The sequence below is a fragment of the Diceros bicornis genome, chromosome 7, assembly GCF_020826845.1.
Source record: "Diceros bicornis minor isolate mBicDic1 chromosome 7, mDicBic1.mat.cur, whole genome shotgun sequence".
Classification (NCBI taxonomy): domain Eukaryota; kingdom Metazoa; phylum Chordata; class Mammalia; order Perissodactyla; family Rhinocerotidae; genus Diceros; species Diceros bicornis.
The window spans coordinates 39,114,845-39,138,545 of record NC_080746.1 but is presented as its reverse complement, the minus strand read 5'-3'; the positions used below and the strand labels follow the sequence as shown (position 1 = coordinate 39,138,545).

General features: G+C 42.2%; 1 protein-coding gene across 3 annotated transcripts in view; it reads left to right on the top strand.

Annotated features, from left to right (window-relative positions):
• AMOTL1 (angiomotin like 1) overlaps positions 1-23,701 on the top strand; it is a 156,729-nt gene that overhangs the window by 55,565 nt on the left and 77,463 nt on the right. Inside the window, exon 1 of one of the 3 annotated variants that reach the window (XM_058545386.1) lies at positions 670-859. The exons of the other annotated variants lie outside the window; for them this stretch is intronic. Coding sequence (XP_058401369.1) covers positions 811-859 — 49 coding nt within the window. The 5' untranslated portion in view covers positions 670-810. Of the gene's footprint in view, positions 1-669; positions 860-23,701 lie in introns of those variants that run through there. 3 annotated transcript variants of the gene reach the window in all.

Below are 23,701 nucleotides of genomic sequence, written 5' to 3'. Positions count from 1 at the left end.
CCTCCACTCGGGCAGATAACGGCCTGGGGGTTTGTGGCCACAGGATGGACAGTTCTGCCAACACATTTACTATCTAAGGCGTTAAGATCTGTTTGGGCTCTTCTGCTTGTCAACGGAGCACATGGTAGCAGCTTGTCGCCCAACCCCAGTGTGTGTGTGATAGACGCACTGGGGCCTGGGGAATGCAAAGAGAAAAGTGTGGCCACTTGTCGTCTGGAAATTTCACTTAAGAAGAATAAATCCTCAGCAGAACCTAAGCTGGACTTGGAGGGCAGATGGGGAAACTGACTTCTGCCAGAGCTGGCCTGGTGGGAAGGAAGAGAAAGTCGAAGGAAGGAGAACTGGTGAGTCTGACATTAATTAAACTGCGGCAGGGGACAAAACAAGGGAGGCTGTCGCCCTCCTAACTCGCGGGGAGACACGTCAGCTTGAGCTCGGGGCAATTTCAGCAGGCAATCTCGCGTGCCCGGGGAGGGGTGGCGGGCGGCTGGAGACGGGCTCTAGGGCCCAGCGGCCGGGCGCCGGGCGGGGGTGGAGTGTAGGGTTACAGTGACGAGCCCGGACGACCCTCCCCGACCGGCGCGCGGGAGCGGGGAGCGCGGGCGGCGGCGGGAGCGCGCGGGACGCTCTAGGACCCAGCGGCGTTGTCGGCTTTGGGGCTGGAGGTGAAGCCCTGGCATTTCTCTCCTTCCTGTGTGAATGGGGCTGATTGTCGGGCGCCGCTTCCCCGCGCTGCCCCACGCCATGCCCAGCGCGCTGCCCGGCGGCCGCCTCCCCCAGCTGCGGCACTGAACTAGCCATGATCGCCTCATGTGGAGGGCAAAGTTGCGCCGCGGAACTTGTGAGCCTGCGGTGAAAGGTAACCAGTCCCTGCTCGGGGTGCAGGGAGGGCGCCTGCGAGTCTCCCACGAGAAGGACCCAGCCGTCCGGTGCTCCCCTGCCTCCTGCTGCGCGGGGCAGGGGGCCGGGGGCTGAGATCGGCCCGGCTCCGGAGCGACTTGGGCAGCCAGTTCGGCGCCGGGGACCAGGAGTGCCCGCCACTGGAATCTTGCTCTCTCTTACCCAGATTGTTAAAAAAAAAAAAAAGCAGAACTCCGTTCTCGCGCCACCCTGCAGGCCCCCGGTGTCGGCGGGCCGGCTCACAGCGCCGCGCTGCCCCTTGCCCCATCTAAGGCTGGGAAGTTGTGTCGGCCCTCCGGGCCCGGGGCCCCGGGGTGCGGGTGCGTTCCCGATGCGGGGGCTGGCCTTTCCGGGGGGGCGCTGCCATATGGCTGCGCTCTCCAAGACGCGCCCGCGCGCGGGTCTCCGGCTGCGGAGGGAGGGAGCGGAAGGGGGTGGCGGGTGGCCGCTTCCCTCCGCGCGAGACAAAGGCGCGCACACCGGCCCGCCCGACGGGCTGCGGCGCTCCGGGACGGACGCTTCCTGTCCGCGGGGGAGTTTCGGCTCTGGCGGGTGGGGGCGGCGAAGGGGTCGCGCCCGGGACCCCCAGGCTCGGATCGCGTTAGCTGCTGCTCCTTTGTTCTCCCCAGACAAGTTTCTTTTACAGAATCTAAGGAGTTAGATCTAGCTCTCCCTTGCTGCTAGTACTGCCTGTAAAAGAATCTGGCTGCAGGGGGGCGAAAATTAAACTTTCCAAGTGGAACTGGTTTTCCTTGGAATGTGACATTTGTGGCAGGAGGGAGATTGGCACGTCGGCCGTTGACAGCCGAGCGGAGCCGGGGCCCTGCGCTGGGGTAGGGGCCGAACGTGCCCGGTAGGCGCCGGGCTGGAGGACCCGGCGGCGGAACGGAGGAGCCCCGGCGCGCACCCACCTCGAGGGCCTCCGCCGCCTGGACTGAGCTCGCAGCGCCGTTTCCAAGTTTCCCCCAGTAGGAGCCCATGCCGAGAATCTCGGCTCCCTGCCCGCAGCTCCCGCGCCTCGCCACGCCCTGCTCTCTAGTATCTTGATTGGTGGCAGGGAAGACTTTCCCTTTCCATTTTTGTTGGAAGGTTTTTGCTTTTTTGGCTTCAGTGTTGGTTTACCGTCTCCAAGTGGCAGATGCTTTGGAAAATGCTCGGCTAGCATGTGGATCTCCTGGACTGGGGCTTCAGTAGACGGGAGCTCTGATCTTACGGCCTCCGGAGGCTTTGCAGTTTGGACCCAACATTTTGCGCCCGTGGACCCTCAGCTCTCTTGCTCCGTCCTGATACAGTGCGGACATGGTTGCCCATTATCTTCTTCCGAGGCATATTATGAGAATGGAGTTTTTGTACTGCTTGCTAATGAAGTCCTTGGTGGTGGAGGTAGGGGATCACGAGAGCCATTTATGATGCTCAGAAATGCATTTGACTACCCCTAAACGATAACGTTACTTGCCATAAGCAAGTAAAACCAGAATAGAGGGATATTAATAGCTACTATTCCAAAAAATTTCCTTCCTTTTCGGGAAGTGAAAAGTCAGGACTTGAAATGTTGAACACTCATGGCTCTTTGCTTCCAAAACTGGTTTGTGGGTCCCTGCCAAAGTGACTAAGATTTCCCCTGGCTGCCCACCACTCCTGGCTGCCCAATACTCCTGGACCCTGGTGGCTCCCTGTGGACGTCAGACCCAGGTTAACGATTCCCTAATCTCTAGAGAGGTGTCTGTAGATGGCACGTTCTTGAAGAATCTAGAGCAATGTGAAATTTATTTCCCATCATATTGCTGTGAGCATTATAGTGCTCCTACTATGAACGCTCTTTACGGGAGTTATGTGGAAACAATACTTAAATACACTTTGAACTGTTTTGCAGGAGAGTAGAGGGTTGGAAACCACTGGTTTGACCAGAATGAAAAGGAGTAGGAGGGGAGAAGGCTTTAGAGACCCTTACTCTTCCTGATGGGGTGTGTGAGAGGAGGGGTATGGTGGAGGAGGATGTTTAGTTTTTGGATGAGTATACCTTTGTTTTTGTGAGATACGTTTTTTAAGATTAATAAGGAAACTTGCAAACTCTGCAAGTGGTTAGGAGGAGGAGAAGGTGCTGTGCTTATTATTACTCCCGTCTCTCCCCCTTCTTTTTAAAATGCACAGAAGTCTTGGTCTTTTAGGTTCTGTGTGTCTGGTGGAGGGTGAAGAATACTAATGTACCGAAGGGCATGTGGAGATCAAAGCATTTAAAAATACATCTTTTCATGGAAGCTAATGGGAGGCTTTCAGTTTAAATGAAATTTTAAAGTGCTGTCATTAAGAAAAGCACATGAATGCAGAAATGAGAGTGATTTTATGGGAAGGCACTCTGCTGATTAGACTTGAGAGTGTCTGCCCTTGGCCAGTTAGTCTGTAGGCTTCTGTGGATAGAGCTCAGCCCTTTTTGATGTCTACTCCTGTGGAGAAGTGTGGACCCAGGGCCTGGGGCAATCATGGCCGAACTAATTGAAATTAGATGGCCCTCTGGCTGGTGAGAGTTCTGTTGAAAAGTACAGCCCTTAGGTACCAGGGCTGTGTTTGTTCATAGTAATTTGTGAAAGGGCTTTGAAAATGATAAAGTACTGTATACTGTAAGGCTTTAAAAAAAATTAATGACTTATGAAACATGGGAATTGCTAGTGAAAACTGTAAAAGTCTGAAAGATTTTCCAGACCAATAAATTAAAAGGAAGTAACTTTGTAAGACCTGTTAGTAGTTCTGATATATATGCAAAACTCTCCCAAAGTAGCTTTCGACCCTCCCCCCCAGTGTGGCTGTCTGCGTTTTAAATGCATATGGAAGTTCAGGTTGGGAAATTCTCTAGTGTTTTGAATAATTTTTCTCCTCCTAGTTTTTCATTAATTTTGGTAGGTTCTTATGTCCCAGAATTCACTAGGCAATAGAATACTTGAAAAGCAACGGGTAACTTGGAGGTCAAGTAAGAGGACATATTTGATTATAAGGTTGGTTGGAAAGAGTCTGAGGTTGTTGAGGGTTTTGTTTGTTTGCTTAGCGATTTTTTAAAAGAATTTTATTTTGTTGGCTTGACTTTGTTTTGTCTTGGAGGAAAGGCAAAATTTAAATCTTGGCCATTGTGGGTAGGTCAGTACACTACTTTTGCTGGAAGGAAGCCACGCCTGGGCTTGTGTGTTGGCACCACGCCGACTTCTCCTCTAACTTGTAAGGCCCTTGGCCTCTGTCCTTGTGAAACCTTAGGGTACATCCATTCCAGGCACTTCGGACAGGCTCCTGGAATCCCAAAGGGGCTGACACATCAGGCTCTTTGTTTTCCTTTTATGAGGGGGATGGGAGAGTAGTTCTAAGGCGTTAGGAAATATTTCCCTGTTAAGACTCTGGAGAACTGGATTTAACTTTTAAAAAAATAAAGTCACGTGGTCCTACTGTGTGTGTGTAAATCTGTATTTGAGACCTCACTGGCCAGGAGCGGGTATATACACCTCTCTTTTGTTTGTTTGTTTTGTTTTTAAGTAAAATGCCAGTAGTTCGCTTTTTTTTTTTTAACTTTTTATCTTGAAACGATTATAGCTTTATAGGAAGTTGCAAAATAGTAGAGAGGTCCTGTGTACTCTTCACCCAGTTTCCCCCATTGTTAACATCTTATATAACCACAGTACAATAGCAGAACCAGGAGATTGACATTGGTACAATCCACAGAGTACATTCAGATTTCACCAGTTTTATATGCACACATTTGTGTTTGTGTGTATGTACTTCTGTGCAGTTTTCTCACGTGTGTAGATTCTTGTAGCCACCATGACAATCAAGATGCAGAACTAGTTTATCACCTTGGGGATCTCCCTTGTACCACTCCTTTATAGCCACATCGACCCTCCCCTCCTCCTGCCCCATCTCTAAACCCTGGTAACCACTAATCTGTTTTCCATCTGTATAATTTTGGGACTGTTACATAAGTAAAATCATGTGGTGTATGACCTTATGAGATTGGCTTATTCACTCAGCATAGTACCCATGAGATCTACCCAAGATGTTGCATTATCAATAGTTCATTCCTTTTTGTTGCTGAGTAGTATTCCATGGTATGGATGTACCACAGTGTGTTTAACCATTCACCTTTTGAAGGACATTTGGGTTATTTCCAGTTTTTGACTCTTACAGTTAAAGTTGCTATGAACAGGTACAGGTTTTTGGGTACAGGTTTTTGTGTGGACATAAGTTTTCATTTCTCTGGGATAAATGCCCAGGAGTATGATTGCTGGATTTTGTATGGTAAGTGCATGTTTACTTTTTTAAGAAACTGCCAAACTTCCAGAGTGCCTGGACTATTTTACATTCCCACCAGCAGTGTATGAGAGATCCAGTTCCTCTGCCTCCTCACCAGCATTTGTTTATTATTTTAGCTGTCTCAATAAGTGTTCTAGTCTCATCGTGGTTTTAATTGGCATTCCCTAATGGCTAATGATGTTGAATGTCTTTTTCATGTGCTTATTTGCCATCTGTATATCCTCTCTGATGGTCTGCTTATGTCTTTTTCTCATGTTCTAACTGGATTGTTATTTTTTTTTTTTTACTGTTGAGCATTGAGAGTTCTTTATATGTTTTAGATAGGAGTGCTTCGTCAGATATGAGGCTTCCACATATTTTTTTAGGTATACAGTTTGTTTTTTCATCCTTTTAATAGCATCTTTTACAGGACAAAAGTTTTTAATTTTGATTAAGTCCAATTTATTGATTATTTTTTTCATTTTATGGATTGTGCTTTTGGTGTAACATCTAAGAACATTTTGCCTAGGCCTATATCTCAAAGATTTTCTCCTGTTTTCTTTTAAAAGTTTCATAGTTTTACATTTTATATTCAAATTATAGTTCATGTTTACCTTCTTAAGAATGTGTATGTCTTGCTATCTATTTTGTAAACCATCTGTTAGGTGTTTATTATGTATTTAGTGCTCTGGAAGCACACAGAGGAATCAGGCATAGTTCCTACTCTCAGGAGCTCACCAATTAGTGGATTGTGTGTGGACATTCTCATGTATTAAGCACCATAATGGAGACGAGTGCTATGGGGGCACTGAGCAGAGAGGGCTCGCTTTGATCCATGTGGTCGGGGGGGCTTCCCTGGGCATGTTGCCTGAACGTGGTGGGAATAAAATTGGTTCTTGCCTTTGATCCAGTTTTTGGATATCTTTATTGCCATGAATTCTTCAATGTGGATTACTCTGGTTTTTGAGCACATGCTGAAGGACTTGGGGTAAACTGAATGGTTGAGGACTTTTTTTGAACAGCATGTGGCATAATAGCATTAAAAAAATGAAAGTACAGTACTTAAAACTCAGTAACATAAAGAGCATGAATAGGGTTGAATAGATTAAAGTTAGAATATGTGCTAAAATATAAGAGGAGATAGTACTTTGGATGGTTTAGGAACAGATAGACCTGGTTTACTTCCTGGTCCTGCCTTCTCCTTGCTGTGTAACCTCAAGGAATTTGACCTGCTGAAGCCTCCTGGATAAAATGGAGATAATAATAGTTCTTGCCTCACGGAGTTACATGAGGGTGAAATGAAATAATGCATATATAGCACTTAACACAGTGCTGGGCACATTGAACGCATTCAGTAAATGCCTGCTACCATTATTATTATTATTATTAATATTAATATTAACATAGAGAGAAAAATGGTTTTATAATGTTCTATGTATTCTCATATATCTCCTTTCTTTGAGAAACTGGAATCCCAGTCTTACTCATAGAAGCTTAATTTTCACCATTGGGAATACTGTATCATGTACCAAATATTATTTATTGAATGAGATTAGAAGCTAGGATACTCTGTTCACAATCTAGTGCTGCCTATAAAATATACCTTTTTCCCACTTATAAATCAAGATTTTCTGAGGGAAGAGCAGTTTGTCTCTGCCCCAGTCACAGGAGGTGGTAGGAGGTGTGTCTGCTGTTGTGAGCTAGTTCAGAGCCTGTGCTGCTTAGTACCCAAGGTGCACCAAGCTGGGGCTGATGTCAAGGACATGCCCCAAACTTCACAACTGGCAGCATCCTTTCCTTTCCCTTGATGACTAAGCTGTTTGTTTCCCACAGGAACAGATTGGGCCGTAGATGTACAATTCTTGAGTAGTGGTTCTCAAATGTGGGTGAGCATCAGAACCATCGAGAGGGCTCATTTAGACACAGACTATGGGCCCTACCGCCAGAGTTTCTGTTTCAGGAGGTCTTAGATGGGGCCTGAGAATTTGCATTTCTAACAAGTGTCCAAGTGATGCTGATGTTGCTGGTCCAGGGACCGTACTTTGAGAACCGCCATTTTAGAGCATAGTCCTCTTTAAATTGGATGGAGGTTGAAGTGCTTAACCCTTTGGAACTGAGTCTGTTTGTGTTTAGTGATTGAGATTGAAATAGATTGATTTCTCTCCTCTAATCACTCTTCTGTGCCTTCCCTCTTCTCAACTCCTTCTTTTCCTTCTCACAGTTGTCTTTTAATCTCTCATTCCTTGGAAGACATACTAAGTTAGAGTATATGGCTACCATATTCAAGCCATATTGCCTTGACTAGTCACTTAGCCTCTGTAAAATAAATGTGTTTACTAAATACTTATATCCTAAGGTCATTGTCAGGCTTAAATGAGATAGTGCATGTGAAACGGCTACATAAGAGGTAAAGCATGGTGCAAAATTAGTATTTTATTATTTTATGGGTTCTCAATTTCCCTTTGGAACAGTATCCTTGGACTTGGGGATGGACTGTCTCTCCTGATGCTGAGTTTCACTGCTCCCAGGGAGACATGGTAACGATTGCATAGAAATCTGCAGGGATGTCATGGAGAAGGTTCCTGCAGTGGATGGGTGGTTGGGCTAGGTCTTGGAGTACCTTCCAAACAGATGTTTTGGAGGCACATTGATGTGTAGTTGTAGTAATGCCCAAAGAAGAGCTCAGAGCTGGAAAATAGCTTGAGCAGATGCTGGACTGTTAAGAGACTCAGCTTCCTTGTAGTAGAGAAATATAATTCCATGAAATTTTTTTTTCTGGCAGCTTAGGACAGATGTGATCTGGCCCCCATGTATTTTTTTAAGTTCTAGGCCTACTTTGCCCACAGTTGCTACTAGCCACATGGCTATTTAAATTAATTAAAATTAAATAAAACTAAAAATTCAGGTCCTCTGTCAAACTAGCCACAATTCTAGTACTTAATAGCCCTTTCCATCTTCACAGCCAGTTCTGCTGGCCAGTGCTGTTCTAGGGAGATACTAGCCCTGTTTGTCTGATGGCAACATCACTGTGTTTCATATGATGGGACACAGACCCTTTTTTGTGTGTGTGTGTGTGTGTTTTAATTGATGTCATAATAGTTTATAACATTGTGCGATTCCAGTTGTACATTATTATTTGTCAGTCACCATATAAATGTGCTCCTTCACCCCTTGTGCCCACCCACCAACTCCCTTCCCCCTGGTGAGCACCAAACTGCTCTCTCTGTTGACACGGATCCATTTTTGAGTGAAATGTACCACTTCTCCCTTGGAAGTCTGGTATGGACCTGATTGGGAGAAAATACCAAAGGGTGACTGCTCTCTCAGCTTGAGCGTAATTTTGCCACTTCTGTATTTGGAGACTCATTTCATTTGGAAGGTGGGCCAACAAGGCATCTGAGTTATGCTGAGAGTGGAGCTTACCGGGTTATCAAGAGATATCTACTGTTTCTAGGAATGTGTGAGGCTTTGGTTCAGTTCATGGGATTCTCCCAGGGATCTGGTCCTTGAGAGAAGCAAACAGAAATGCTAGGGTGGATTTAGCACTAAGAGGTCTTTCTAGAGAGGCTTTAAGGCCAGCCTGGACTCCTCCACCTTGGATCTGTTCCACTATTGAACCAGCCCTTGTCAATGAGAGGCAGGGGGCTGGCTCTCATTCATCTCGCCAGTTTGGGCTTGCTCAGATACCATTCCACACTGCATCATCTGAACTGTTGCCTCCTTTGAAAGTGTTCTGTAAACTGTAAAAGTTCTTTTCTTTACTCACCCCACATCCAGTCAGTCACCAGGTCCTTGCAGTTGACCTCCAAAGTACTCCTTGCATGCTTTCCCTTCCTTGGCGTGTCTCTACAACACAACTACTTCAAGCACTCATTACCTGTCTCCTGGACTATTGTGATAGCCACATAACAGGTCTTCCCACTTCTGTGCTCTTGCAACTCATCTGATCTACCCTGTCCTTCCTTCTTTCCCTCCTTTCTCCACCCTTCTCAGAATAGGCAGAGCAAGACAGGGATGATAGATCTTGTCTTCCAGGCTCACTTTGCCGCTTCTGTGTGAGGTGGGGCTCTGCACACGCCCTGTGGCCCTGTGCCAGGGAGGAAGGAGGCATCTCATGTTCAGCTGCTGCTTCTCAGCTGTAAGGGCCGCTCTGGATGGTGTGACCCAGGAATGTGGCCCCTGAAAGCAGGTGTGAGGCAGGCCTTTCCCCTCCCGACGTGAACTACACTCTAAAGGGCTCTGAGAACCAAGTGTCTTGTGAGTGAGCCCCCTTTATCTGGGAGATTTTGAGAAAGGAGAGAACATAAAATTCTCTGGTAAGTCCCCGTTTCCTGAGGGACTGGTCCCTAAATATCACAGCAATTAGGTTGATTGCTCAGCCTGGTGATGTGGGAAAAGGCTGAAAGATATAAGGGCAGACAAGATTGCCTGTCTGGGATCTTTTTTGAGGAATGGGAGAAAAAAGAGGAGGAAAAATAGAAAAAGAGACTCGGAAATGTGCTTTTTCAGAATTATGGAAACTAGTGGACGCAGTGTGTAGGGGACAGCATTAAATTCACTGCAGAACACGTGGTAACACCAACCTAGTTTCTGAAAAGAGAAATGGTCTAATGTTCCTTTATGTAGAAGAGTAAAAGAAAATGTCTTCTGAAATCACAATAAGCTTAAATTAAGACACCTGGGAAAGTAATGTAAACAGCATCACAAAACCATTTACACAAACCTGGAAGATACTGGGGGTGTCAGATAATAAGCAGGGGGTTTGTTAAAAGACATGATCCTGTCAGACTTACCTTCCTGTGGTAGTGACTGGTCTGGATCAAAAATGAGTGATGGTGGCATGAAAAGTGGTGAATAAATGTACATTAGCTAACTTTGATTCTGTAAAATATTTGTCAAATTAAGAAGATGAGGTCTAAAAAAGTCTACTTTGAAATATGGATTATCTTAGTCCTGAGTTTAGAGATAAAATTTTCTAAAATTGTGAAGTTTCTTCCTTCAGCTTTCTCCAAAATAAATTTCAGGAATTTGGAGGGAAAAAACCTGAAATAAATACAAATATTTATATTTTAATGGCATTCATTAAGTGACTAAGATCACTTTATTAGTTTAGGAACATAAAATGGGTTATGTGTAATTAAGCTTGCTCATAAAGTGAACAGATTTTGTAGTATTAAATTTAGTAGTTTACTTAGGCAGCTATCACAAATGTTCTAATTGAATTTATTTGATACATTTTCAGTGTCTCTTAAGGAAGGTACATGTTGAACATTAGGGAGCATGACATTTCATATTTTTGGACAGAATATAAATTAGGCAAAAATTTGAGTGCAGAAGTAATCACTGCTCAATTAATATCTGTTGAATGAGTAAACTCTGTACTGGACAAGTCAATACTGCGGTGGAGATTTGGCGAGGATGCAATAAAAGGATACAGTTGCTCCCTCTGGCATTTGAGGGTCTGTCATGTGCCTGGAACTAGACTAAATGGGGAGTATATGTCCTTTGCTCCCATGGAATTATATTCTGAAAGAGATGTGATGAAATAAGATGTTAGAAAACAGAAGGTGGGCCGGCCCCGTGGCTTAGCGGTTAAGTGCATGTGCTCTGCTACTGGCGGCCCTGGTTCGGATCCCGGGCGCGCACCGATGTACCGCTTCTCCGGCCATGCTGAGGCTGCGTCCCACATACAGTAACTAGAAGGATGTGCAACTATGACATACAACTATCTACTGGGGCTTTGGGGGAAAAAAAAGGAGGAGGATTGGCAATAGATGTTAGCTCAGAGCTGGTCTTCCTCAGCAAAAAAAAAGAAAAAGAGGAGGATTAGCATGGATGTTAGCTCAGGGCTGATCTTCCTCACACACACAAAAAAAAGAAAACAGAAGGCAAAGGAACTGGTTGAGTCCACTCTGAGAAGAGAAGGCCAAGAAATGATTTACAACTGCCTTTCAAGTATTCTGTCTTCACTGTGAACTGATTTAGAGGAAATTGGTTTAAATTACAGTTATCATGACTTCTAGAAGTATGGGTGAGTTCCCTGCCAGGGAGCTTGGGAGGATATAGAGGTCATAGATGCAACCAAGGAATTACTGGAAGTGTGGGGCTGTCTCATTCTATAAATCTCTTTAAATTGAGTAAGTGTGACTTATAGTGGTCCTGTCTGACTGTGGGAGGTGGGCCTAATGGGCTAGTTGTCACATGTTGATCTATGGAGCTTAATGGTTAAGACTCCAGAGCTGGGCACCTGGATCCACATCCCACCTGTGCCACTCTCTGGCTTTATAATTTTGGGCAAATTATGTAACCTCTCTATTAGGTGTTTCCTTATATGTTAAATAGGGATAATAGGAACACCTACCTCAAAAGATCATTATAAGGATTACATGTGTTATGTGAGTTAAAACATGCAAAGTGCTAAGAACAGTATCTGACACATTGAAAGAGTCAGTGTGAGCTATCCTCATTGTTCCGGTTACTGTTACTGTGTAACAAGTTGCCTCAAATCCTAGTGGCTTCAAGCAACCATTTAATTATGCTTACAGATTCTGTGGGTCTGGAGTTCAGGCAGGGCACAGTAGAGATGGCTTGTTTCTGCTCCACTGGGCCTGAGACTTCAGGTGGGAGGGAGGCTGGGGGGGATTGACTGGATGATTTGGGATTGGCTTCTTCATTCACATGTCTGGCTCCAGGGCTGGGATGACTTGAAGGCTAAGTCTGCAGACCTACAAGTGGCCTTTCCACGTGGCTTGGCTTCCTCACAGCCTCAGGCTAGTCAGAATTCTGACGTGTGGCTCAGAGCTCTAGATGTAAGTATTCCAGCAAACAAGATAGAAACTGCATCGCCTTTTATGATCTCATCCTGAAAGTCGCATAGAGTTACTTCTGTCATTCTTTATTGATCAATGGACTTAAAAGCCTGCCTAAATTCAAGTGGGGGAGGGGTGCACCCACCTTTCTGTAGGAGTGTCCAAGAATTTGCAGACATGTATTAAACTGCTGTAGTCATCATCATCATGTTATCATCATTATTAAGGTAAAATATTAAAAATTTAGCACACACAGTAAATCCTCAGCATTTGGACCACCTAGAGAGTGCATTGTTCTGGAGATGTGAGTTAAAGGTAAATATTTTTGATGGCAGTTTTTCTGCCAGATTGATCCCCTTTGCCTCTTCCCCCCACTCCTTCACCTCTTGCCTTATGTAACTTTTTCTTGATGTTTCGGGATCATCATTATAAACATCAATTAACATGATGTGTGTTTGAATTGGAGGTGGGGAGAGAAAGGCATATAGATAATACAAATATTTCCTGTCAGTGACTCACTTTTTTGTATAAGCACCACAGTTTTTTTCCTAAGAGGATGCTTTTCTATCCATTGGTAAGATTATGATTCTAAAAGACAATAACTGAAGGTACAAAATGGTAGAATTAGTATAAAATTTCATTTATATGCTCTATGAGCAAGTGGTTTGGGTGATACACTTGAAAGCCCTTTGTTGATGACATTTTCCATTTTTTAAAGAGTTGGGACTATGAGAACCCTGGGCACTTGGCAGGTAGAAGTTGATCAGCACCCGCAGGATAGACCAGAGTCATCAGCACTGTAAAGCAGGTCAGGTGATAGAATATTCTCTAGATTGAGTTCTGAAGAAGTCAAATTTTTTAAACGTGTTCAAATTGGCAGACTTTTTTTCATTGGCTGCATCTAGCCTTGTAATGCCCACAACTTAATTTGTAACTTTAAAGACTTCCATGGAAAGTATTTACATTTACAGTTCAGTCGATTGTTTTGCTCTTTAAAAAACAGCAGCAGCCTTTTACATCAACTATTTTTCACTAAGACTTGCTCTTAGAGAAATCAACCAAGGAGAGCTCAGAACTGGCACATAAATCTAACAGCTGAGTTTTCTGAGTCTGGTGGGTCGAGTGACTCAGTATTGTACTGATTGTAAACATTGTCCACTCCAAAGCTCTTCTTTTACTTTTTCTTTATTTCTCTTCTTTCTTTTTTCCTGCCTTCCCCCCTTTAAAAAAAATCATAATCGTATTTTAAATAATAATTTAAAAATCATAATCCTTGGTTTGTGATACACTGTCATTTTTGGTCTCTCTGGAGGAAGTGACAATCAGTCTGAGAACTGAAAGTGGATGAGAATGGTACAGATCTTAGACCTAAAGAATTCCATTTGTTGCAAAGGAACATGATGCTCTTGAGGAACGGCAGGAAGCTCAGGTGGCTGGAATTGTGTGCATGGCAAGGACCAGGTCACAGTCAGTAGCTTCTCCCTCAGCAGGTGAGGGAGGGGAGCCCCTGGAAACCCACCAGGTGGGGTGGTATGAGATGCGTTCTATGGTGCAGTGTGGATTGTGTCTACATTCACCTTTTACTTTTCTCTTTGATATGAGTGAGTTGTACAATCTGGGAAGAATAGTGGAAAATTAGTGCTAATTATGCATCATTGTTTTCGAAGTCTGCCTTATTTAATCATGTAGAAAAAAGGATTTAGGAATCCATGATCTGTTGTTTGCTCTTTTAGTTTAAAAAGTTTAAAAAAACAACCCTCAGGGTCTTAATTTTGTTTATGAACTATAAATCTCCATTAAACAAAACTTAAGGCTCATCAATACAGCAGTGAAATTGATGCTCACATTGATGGTCTTTGTGCTGATTCAGACCTGGGATTCAGAATCTCCAGAAATGTTACATTATGTTCTGGTCACATTGATTCCGACATTTTTTTCAGAGAATTATTATAAGTCAGTTTTGAAATCTTAGATTTGGAGGAATTATTCAATTATCCGTTGCACTGGATATTAGAGAAAATGTTCTAATGGGTCTTTTAGTCAATGATATGCTGTATACCTCGAACTGAGGTGAGCTGTTTTTATTCTTCTATTTTTCATCTGACTGACCAGGCCATTATAAGACTCACTGTTCTGGGCGTGAAAATAGGCTTTAAATTGCCACATATGTTATGATCCTGAAGGACAAGGCTTTTTCCCACTTTGGTAGTAAAGAGTCAGTTTTTCCTCTGCTGTCAGTTAAAGGGATAGATTCACTGCAGTAGATGCAGAGAAGAGATTTCCAGTTCACACCTTGACCTCCATCTTCTTATACTACGGATGGAATGAAAGAAAAGTTAGGGAACAAAGGTGCCAAAGAGAGGAAATTTTTTTTTCTTATTTGTAATGCTTCGTACAGAGGGCAAATCTGCCCCCCTCCTCCCAAAAACTACCCTATTGTCCTTCTGTCTGAAGATGGAGCCTCCTAGGCAGCTGAGGGGATTCAGGTTAGTCCTGATACCTTCTCCAGGTCTACCTGGCCCTTGACTTGCTTGCCAAGGTGGCCAGACAAGTTAGGAGTTTTGAAGAGCCTTAGGATAACACTATGTATTCTTTTATTTTGGTTTTTGAGTAGGGCCACAGCATTAAGCTTATTTTCAGAGAAACTGTGTGTTTTAAGACTTTCCTAATTCCAAGTTCTTGGAAAATTGAAAATGTAATTTTAGTCTAGTTGTCAGACAGCCAAATAGTCTGACTTAAAAGCCTCTAAAAGCCTTCATCTCTGGTTGGCTTGAGCATCTTGCTGCTGTTTTGAAAAAGCTCACTGGTTGACCCTCTCTTGAAAGTGAATGTTGCAGCGATGGTTCCTGTCCCATTTCCCCATTCTCATAGAGAGAAGCTGGAATTTACTGAGCACATATTATGTGCTAGACACTGTTTATAGCCCTTTCCGCTGTCTCATTGAATCTTCATAATAGCCCTGTGTAGTAGGTCCTGTTATTATCCCTATTTACTGATAAGGTAACAGGCACCAAGAAATTCACTCATGTGCTCAAGTTCACATAGCTAATAAATGGTACAGCCTGGATTCTTACACTATTTAAGGAGCAAATATGCTAAAACAAAACAAAAAGCTTGGCTCATCCTTTCTTTCCATTTAGCAGATATTTTCTCCTCCATCTTTTTTATTCTTTAAATCTTTCTAATACTCTGATTTTTTGGCTTGACAGCCTCATTTTCTTTTCTCGTCAGTCATCATGTCTTAACATCCTTCCCTTTGTCCAAGGATTGCGTGACTTCCTGCTGGGCAAGTTATTACAGTTTCTTTTCTCCCCACCTTCTAAAAGTAATCTCAGGGAGCCTTTGTGCTAGTGAAATATCACTGGTGATTGGTATTCCCATTTATAAAAATTCCTCAAGGGCAAGAAGATGCATTCATGTGCAGGTGTTTTCTGGAGGGGCTGCTATCTCTCTTCAGATGCATTTTCTTTAATCAGCTGGGTCCATTCATCTGACAAATAAGAGTTCAAGCAGTGCTTTACATCAAAGTGCCTCTGTATGTCGTCTTCAAGTTTCACTAACATCCTGGGGCTCTGGGCATCTTCCTGTGCTCTGGCAGGGAGGTCACCCATTCTCAGTTATAACTGATTTACAGCCATTTTCATCTTAAAGTTCTCTTTAAGTTTCCCATCTTTTGGTACCTTCCCCATGGAAGAGGCTGTATAATGGAGAGTAGTGTTTCTCGAAGTGTGGTCTGGAACCCCGGGGGTTTCTGAGGCCTAAAAGCTATCTTCATAATAGTACTAAGACATATGCACCTTTTTCACTGTATTGACATTTGTACTGATGGTACAAAAGCAGTGCTGGGTAAAACTGCTGGTGCCTTAGCGTGAGTCAAGGCAGTGGCACGCAGCTGTACTAATAGTCAGTCCATACCCACCAGCCACACTATAAAAAGCCCGTTGCACTTAAGAATGTTCTTTTTCTGTGCGTGAGGAAGATCAGCCCTGAGCTAACATCCATGACACTCCTCCTCTTTTTTTTTTTTTTTTGCTGAGGAAGACTGGCCCTGGGCTAACATCCATGCCCATCTTCCTCCACTTTATGTGGGACGCCGCCACAGCATGGCCTGACAAGCGGTGCATCGGTGCGCACCCGGGATCGGAACCTGGGCCGCCAGCAGCGGAGCGTGCGCACTTAACCACTACGCCACGGGGCCTGCCCCAAGAATGTTCTTGTTAAAGCGGTACAAATGATTAATTTTATTAAATCTCAAACCTGAAGTACGTCTTTTCAGTGTCTTGTGTGATGAAATGGGAAGTACACATAAAGAGCTTCTGCTGTAAACCAAGGAAGAGCACCTGTGTGACTGAATCGTGAGCTTAACTAGCGGCTTTCTTCATGCAACGCCATTTTCACTTAAAAGAACAACTAATGATCTATGGTTATTCTGAGTTGGGCATTTGGTGGATGTTTTCTCAAAAATGAATAAAGAGAGCTGGTCACTTCAAGAAAAACAATGGTCAGTATTTGTTGCCAATGATAAAATTCAGGCTTTCAAGTGAAAATTAGAATTTTTGAAAACATATTTGCCACTGTGAGCTTGACAGCTTCCCAATACATGAAGGACTTTTCTGACGATTGCCATCATGTATGTTAACAAATGTGATTTTATTTATGTTACATACTTGAAATGTTTCCGTGAATGGAAGATCTGCATAATTCAGAGAACAATTTTTTCCAAAATGACTAATGTATGATGTTACAAAATCCTGCATTGGTAAAGAAAGCTCCCTTCAAAGTGAAAGATGGACCAATAGATTTTAAGGTAATAGAATACAGATGAGTATCCATGAAAAGATCCCAGATATGGTTTTATATTTCACTTTGTAGCTACCCTCAAGAAATTGCCGCTTGTTGAATTTTGGTGTAGTTTCAAAGAAGAATAGTCAGAATGATCTGAAATGGCTATTAAAGTACTCCTTTTTCCAACTACATATTTGAATGAAGCCAGATTTTCTTTGTCTACTTCAACTAAAAATCAGATAGCAGTCGATTGCCAGCAGAAGTAGACATGAGACTCCAGCTGTCTTCTATGAAGCCTGACATAAAGAAATTTGCAAAATTATAAAACAGTACTTTTCTCACTGCCTTTTGTTTTAGAAATGAGTTATTTTTCATAAAAATATTGTATGTAATTTATAATGGGTTTATTTTCTTAGTTTTAAATGAATTAATATATTTTAGTGTTCCTCAGTTTTAATTTCTAATACAGTAAATATTGATAGATATGACCCACATAAAAAACAGCTCATTGGGTCCTCAATAATTTTTAAGAGTGTAAAGAGTCCTGAAACCAAAAAGTGCGAGCCCTCTTGGTATAGTGGGACCACAGTCTCTGGAGCCTAGTCTTGAATCTTGGTTTTGCCGTTCACTAATTCTGTGACTTTAGGCAAGTTATTCTCATGCCTTAGTTTCCTCATCTGAGAAATACGAGTAATCCTCATAGACTTGTTATGAGGGTAAATGAGTTAATGTGAATTACTCATCACATTATTCTATGCCCATCACATAGAAAATTCTCAGCATTGTTTGGTTACTTCCATTTACCCCTTTCCAAGGCACATAGTTGATTTTCCTCCAAAAATTTTTATTTTGCATCGTGTTTTCCTCTATTCTCCCTCTGGGCATGGTGGCTGATTATAAATTAGGGATTCTTACACTGGGGCTTGTAGTGAACTCTGTGAAATTGTACATGAAATTAATGTGTGTATGTGCATTCTTTGAGACTTAAGGAGAAGCTTTTGACAGATTCTTTTAAAGGATATCCATGATCCAAAGCAAGCAGGCCAAAGAGGGGAAAGAGGTGAGTGTAGCCGCTAGGCACAGTTCTAGATCCAGCGTGTGGGCTCTGAGGTGGACGTGGGTACTAGCATCCCTGCTCGCCACTCCACACTACCTTGAGCCTCTCGGTGTCACTACATTTCTCACTGTGGGGCAATTGTCTGCTTTATACGTCTGTCTCCCTCACTAGCCTGTCAGATTTGGGTCCCCATACCAGGCATTGTTTCACCTGTGGCAGATGCTCAATGTCATGTATCTTTGTGGAATGAATGAATGAATGAATGGATGAGTGAATTATGAGTAATTCTGCATTTTGCTGCTGATCAAATTCACAGACCCATGACCCTTTGTAACTCATAGGAGTTATAACGAACCCAAATACTATCACAAATATCAAGATGTTTTAAAATATTGTTTAAATTGTGGAACCATTGTGGAACGCTTTGGAATAGTCAAAATTGAGTTTGCATTTCAACCTTAGAGCTATGAGCTGTGTGACCCAGAGCATGTCATTCCCCTGTTTTTGTTTACGTAAAAAGGAAATAATGAAACCTACTTCTCAGAGATGTGAGGATTATCTGAGATAATGTTGGTATCATGTCATGCTCAATAATTTTCCTTTCTATGCCTTCCTTCCCTATAATTAGATAGCTGTTTATCTTATATGACTGTGGCATAGTTGGCTGTGTGATTTTTGGGCTTTACATTTCGCAAGCATTTATCACATAACGTGGTAGGCAGTTTCCCAGGCTTTTTCTCATCATGTTGAATTAGTATTTTTTGGTATAATCGCTATGTTATTGTAATCTTTGTAGCAATATTTTAGATGTAACTGAAATAGCCATATTCCTTTACCAGTCATTCAGGTTAGCAATTATGAAATATAGAGCACTAAAACTATTGACTTCAAATCTGAATTTATTAAAAAGTAACAGATTTATACAAAGGTTTCTTCACTTTACTAAAGGAGTCAATACAGGTTGGTTGATTTATTTTTTTTGGAAAAAATTGTCTCCTTTACTTATTCATCAGTATGTGGATTTATCAAATTCAACACATTTTGGCTTAAAATGTGACTGGTATACAAAATTTCAGTTTACCACAACTTTTCAGGAGTGCATGTGTTGTATAAGAGTTTATATGGCAGAGAAGTACAAGCTTTCCAAACCTGACTCTGCGTTCACATCAACTATGATGTGCAACCAAAAAAATTTCATCTCTGGTCCACACTGTGGAGATCCTGATGTTACAGGTCTGACATAGGGGCTTGGAAGTGACATTTAAACATGTTCCACGAGTGACTTTGACACACCACAGGTTTGGGATTCATTATTAAAGTGGAGACACCGTCATGAAAATAATATGAGACCAAATGGAAGACACGAGGAAGGGTAGCTTTATCATTTGCCCTAGTGTTCTGGTGATTGGCAGGGAGTGTGCTATTACTCTCAGCTTTTATAAGAAATAACACAAATAAAATAGTTCTGGATCCTTCTCTGCTTCATGTATGCATAGAAGGAAGCTTTCCTAGTACTTTTGCTCATTATCCACAAGCAAGACCATTTCATTAAAACTCCCCTAATATTAATGCAAGAAATTAGGCAGGAAAAGAGGACATAGAATTAAGTGTGCATTATTGAAGCCTCTTTGGAAGACAGAATGGCATAGTAAAAAGAGCTTTGCTGTTGGAGGGGCTGTGCTGCTGGCTAGTTTTATGACTCTGGGCATTACTTAACCACTGTGAGCATAGTTATTCCTATCTACAAAATGGGAATGGGGGGTGATAATTAAATACGATCATTTTTATATCATCCTTGCACTTAGTAGGCCCTCAATAAATGGTAGTTCCTGCTATTATTGATTATACTCTTATTACTAAAAGGATGTTTCGTTTCTTGGGGAATATTTGTTGCTTTAAATTATGAAGTTCATTTATGAGCTGATATTGACTTATGAGGTGAGTGAGTGTGATAAGAAGAAATGTACTTGCCTCTTGAGGGTCCCAGTCCCTTTGAGATGCTGCTGCCTGACAGGCATCCCAGTGTTACCCAGGATTTGGAAAGCTGGAGCAATCAGGTGGCAGGCGAGAAGTGTCTGAACTGCTCCTCTCTCTTTGTGTGGGTGAGAGGGGCAGCTTTGAGGAACATAATTATGCATTTGTGTTGTCATTTTATGTCTTGGGGTTTATTTTAAGGCTTTTCATTGTGTTTGTTTTTCTTTGTTTAAGAAATATTAATTACTTACTGTCTGCATAGGGTGATAAAATATGTTTTATCATGTTTGATAAACATGTTTATCAAAAAAAAACATGTTTAAGCAATGGAACTTACACACTAGTAATGATTTTTCTTTCTCAGTGGGAACATAGTGTGTGCCAGGGTCACCCAAAAGAAGACCTTTGTGGTCCTGAGATTGATTAAAGATTACTTAAATTTCAGTTATTTAATTAGATATAGGGCTTGTATATTAAAACTTATCTCAGTAAATAAGGTCTAGAGATCTACTGTACTGCATAGTGCCTATTGCTAATAATACTGTATTGTATACTTGAAATTTGCCGAGAGGGTAGATCTTATGTTAAATGTTCTTACCACACACAAAAAAAGTTAATAAAAGGTTGGGAGGAAACCTTGAGAGGTGATGGGTGGTTGTGTCTATGGCCTTGATGATGGTGATGGTTTCATGAGTGTATACATCTCCCCAAACTCGTAGAGTTGTATATATTAAATATGTACATGTTTTTACATGTCAATCATACCTTAATAAAGTATTTTTTTTAAAAAAACAAACTTATCTAAGGAAAAAAATCTCTGGAGTCCGGGTACTTCTAGTGTTAGATAAATTAAATACCAAATATATCAACATGAAATATGAATTATGATATATCATATTGATGTATTGCGTCAAGATATTTAAGTAGCCTTTGGATTTTATGTTAAGATCCAAATTTAAAACATGATTCACTCTGTGTAGATGAAGTCCTTTTGTTATGGATGCTCTCATTTTATACTCGCCATGCCTCTGTGTGATAGGAAGGACTGGGATGATTTCTTTTTTTTTATGGTGGGTGATGAATACCCTCAGAGGTCTCCTGACTCTTCTCCTGCTCCCAGACCTGTGAAGAAAGCATGAGACAAGGGCTGCATTTCGGGCACAGTCCCAGGGCTCAGGGCCTGCCTATAGGAGTTGAGAGGGATGAAAGATCACCTTTTTCTAAATGTGACTTTGTGTTCAAACTACAAAATTCTTGTGATGTTGTTATTTCTAACATCATGTACAAAGGCCCTACAGGAATTGGATCACAATATACTTGTAATTAACCTATTTTAGCACTAGATGGCTTTCTCTCTCTCTCTCTTATTTTTTTCCAGTAGCTGTTACCAAACCTTGGTCTCCTGATTAGTTTGAAAGAGACAGACTCACCTTTGAGCTAAGCTCTGTAGAATTAAGAACATATTTATAATTGGTTATTTAAAAATGTATCTTAATTCCATTAATATATTTTTCTTGAGTGCTCATTATGTGCTAGAAACTGCTAAGTACTGTGAACATATGCAGATGATTCATTGATTCAATAAATAATTATTGAAACTTACTATGATCTTACTTCTGCTAGAAACTGGAGATACAAAAGTGAATAAGGCATGGTCCCTGCTGTTAATCAACTTATGAGTTAATGGGGGGAGGAAAAACAACTAAAGACGTAGGCAACTTAGTATACGGTAGCATAAATATGCATGGGATGCGTTGGGGGCACAGATGAGTGGCGTACAAAAAATTGGGGGAGGAGGGGTAGATGACTTCCTGGAGGAAGTGGCACTAGAGAAGATCTTCAAAAGACATTTGGATAGTCAGCATATATATTGTAGCATTTAGTATGTGCCAAAGTAAGAGTTTCCTAGTCTCATAAGGGGAGAAAGTCCCTCCAGAAGGAAGAACCTTTAGGGGAACTGCAAATATTTCTCTAGGGTTTGTGCAAAGGATATTTGGGGCAATAGACATGAGATACTATATAATTCAAGGCAGATTGTGCTAAGTCATATAGTATGTAAGATACAAACAACGCTATGTTCTTAGAATGGAGGTCAGAACAATTAATTTTTTTTAAAGTATACATCTCTGTATCTATCAGAAGTTCTTGATTGTAAGCAGCACAAAGTAACTGACTAACTTAAGCAAAAGAGCAATTTATTGGAAGTATATTGGGAAGCTCACACATTAATAGGAAGGCTCAGAAAATGGGCAGGAGCCTAGGTGAAGACACACCAGGAACCCAGCCAAGGGTATGTTACTTGTGTTGTGAGGATGGGGCCACCGTAGACACCACTGCTGTTCCGGGACTCCTGGTGATAGTATTGCCACAGATAATTTATCAACACCCTTTGTCTTTGTGTCATTTCCTCAAGATTCAAAGTCTTTGGTTGGAACATTCGGTTGACTGAGCCAAGATTGTCCTAACTGCTTGAACAGGGAGGGGACCTTTTGGCTTCTGTAGTGGGAGGTAGAACCTGCCCCCAAGGCTTACAGAGTGTGTTCAGGGTTCTCTAACACTAACAGTATTTAATTAATTAGAGGTGATTGACTATCAGGAATATGGTGAGTGATAGTTGGAAGTTGAACCACCTAATTTCTAAATTTTCCAGTTCTGGAGTGTTATGAAGATAGTGTACTAATGCTTTTAAAAAGCTCCCTTAAATACTGGATTCTGGGTCTGCAGATAGCTTCATCCTTCTCCTTACCCATACCCAAGCTACACTGAACTCTTCATTCCTTAAAGAGACGAAACACTTTCCTGACTCGGTTCCTTTGCCCCTCCTTTACCGTGTTGGCCTGATCTTTCCTCATTAGCATCTTCTCCTCACCCCGCAGCGTATTTACATCCCCCTCATTTTTCTCCAGGTCAGCTCGCGTATCTCTTTCTCCCTTCATTTCCACTCTGTATCACCTCCCTCCATCAACAGGTAGTAATGAATTACTCCTGAGCCTCGAAGCTTTGTGTCTCTTTAATAGAGCACTTTGCAATGAAATTTGGGTAGTTGGTTGCACGTTGGTCTCCAGAACCAAATTATAACATCCGAAGGCTGAGGACAGTCTTACTCATTTCTTTGTATTTATAGCTCCTAGCACAGTGCCCTCTTGAACTCAGTTGTTACTTTAAAGGTTAAGCATACATTCTGCATTTTGGTTCACACTGATAATATCTCAGATATTCTAAATAAGCATTACAAAGTTAAAACGTCACACAACTTTAAGGTTATTCATCATAAATTGCACTTTGAGAGAGTCTAAATTAAATAGGTATTGGTGTATTTATTTCACTTGTTTTCTATAATAGAGGGATTGGTCCAGGGATTAGAATTCAAGTTTGGTGCCCAGGAAGACCATACCATGTAGGGGTTGGGAATCTTGGAAACTACCCCCCCCCCCGCCCCCAGCCCTTCCCCTTCCCCAGCCCCATCTTGGGTTTCAAATAATGGTTCCTTGGAGAAAGAGAGTGAGAAAGCATATTCCAGTGGTGCTTTCGGTTTAGTGGTGGAGATTCCTGTTTTCTTTCTAAAAATGTGTGTTGCATGCAGGTGTTCATAGAGGAGGGTGCCATGACCTGTCTGTACTTCACTCAGGTCTCAGGTGCCTTGAGTGTGAATTGGCCAACCCACATGAGCTAGCTTGGTTTCACAAGAGCTTGTGAACAGACTAACCCTTATTTTTCAGGGACTAGCCATGGGTTCTCCCGGCCCATTCTAAACATTGTTTCTAGGGCATCTGTCTCCCTGGGCAGAGTATACCACTCCCCGGAAAAACCTCTGGTTCTGCCAGAGTCAGAAGGCTTGGTTGCTTACATTTAACTTTGAGGCGTCTGGCACACTCAGCGAATTCCTGAGCTATTTGAAAGGGAAGGT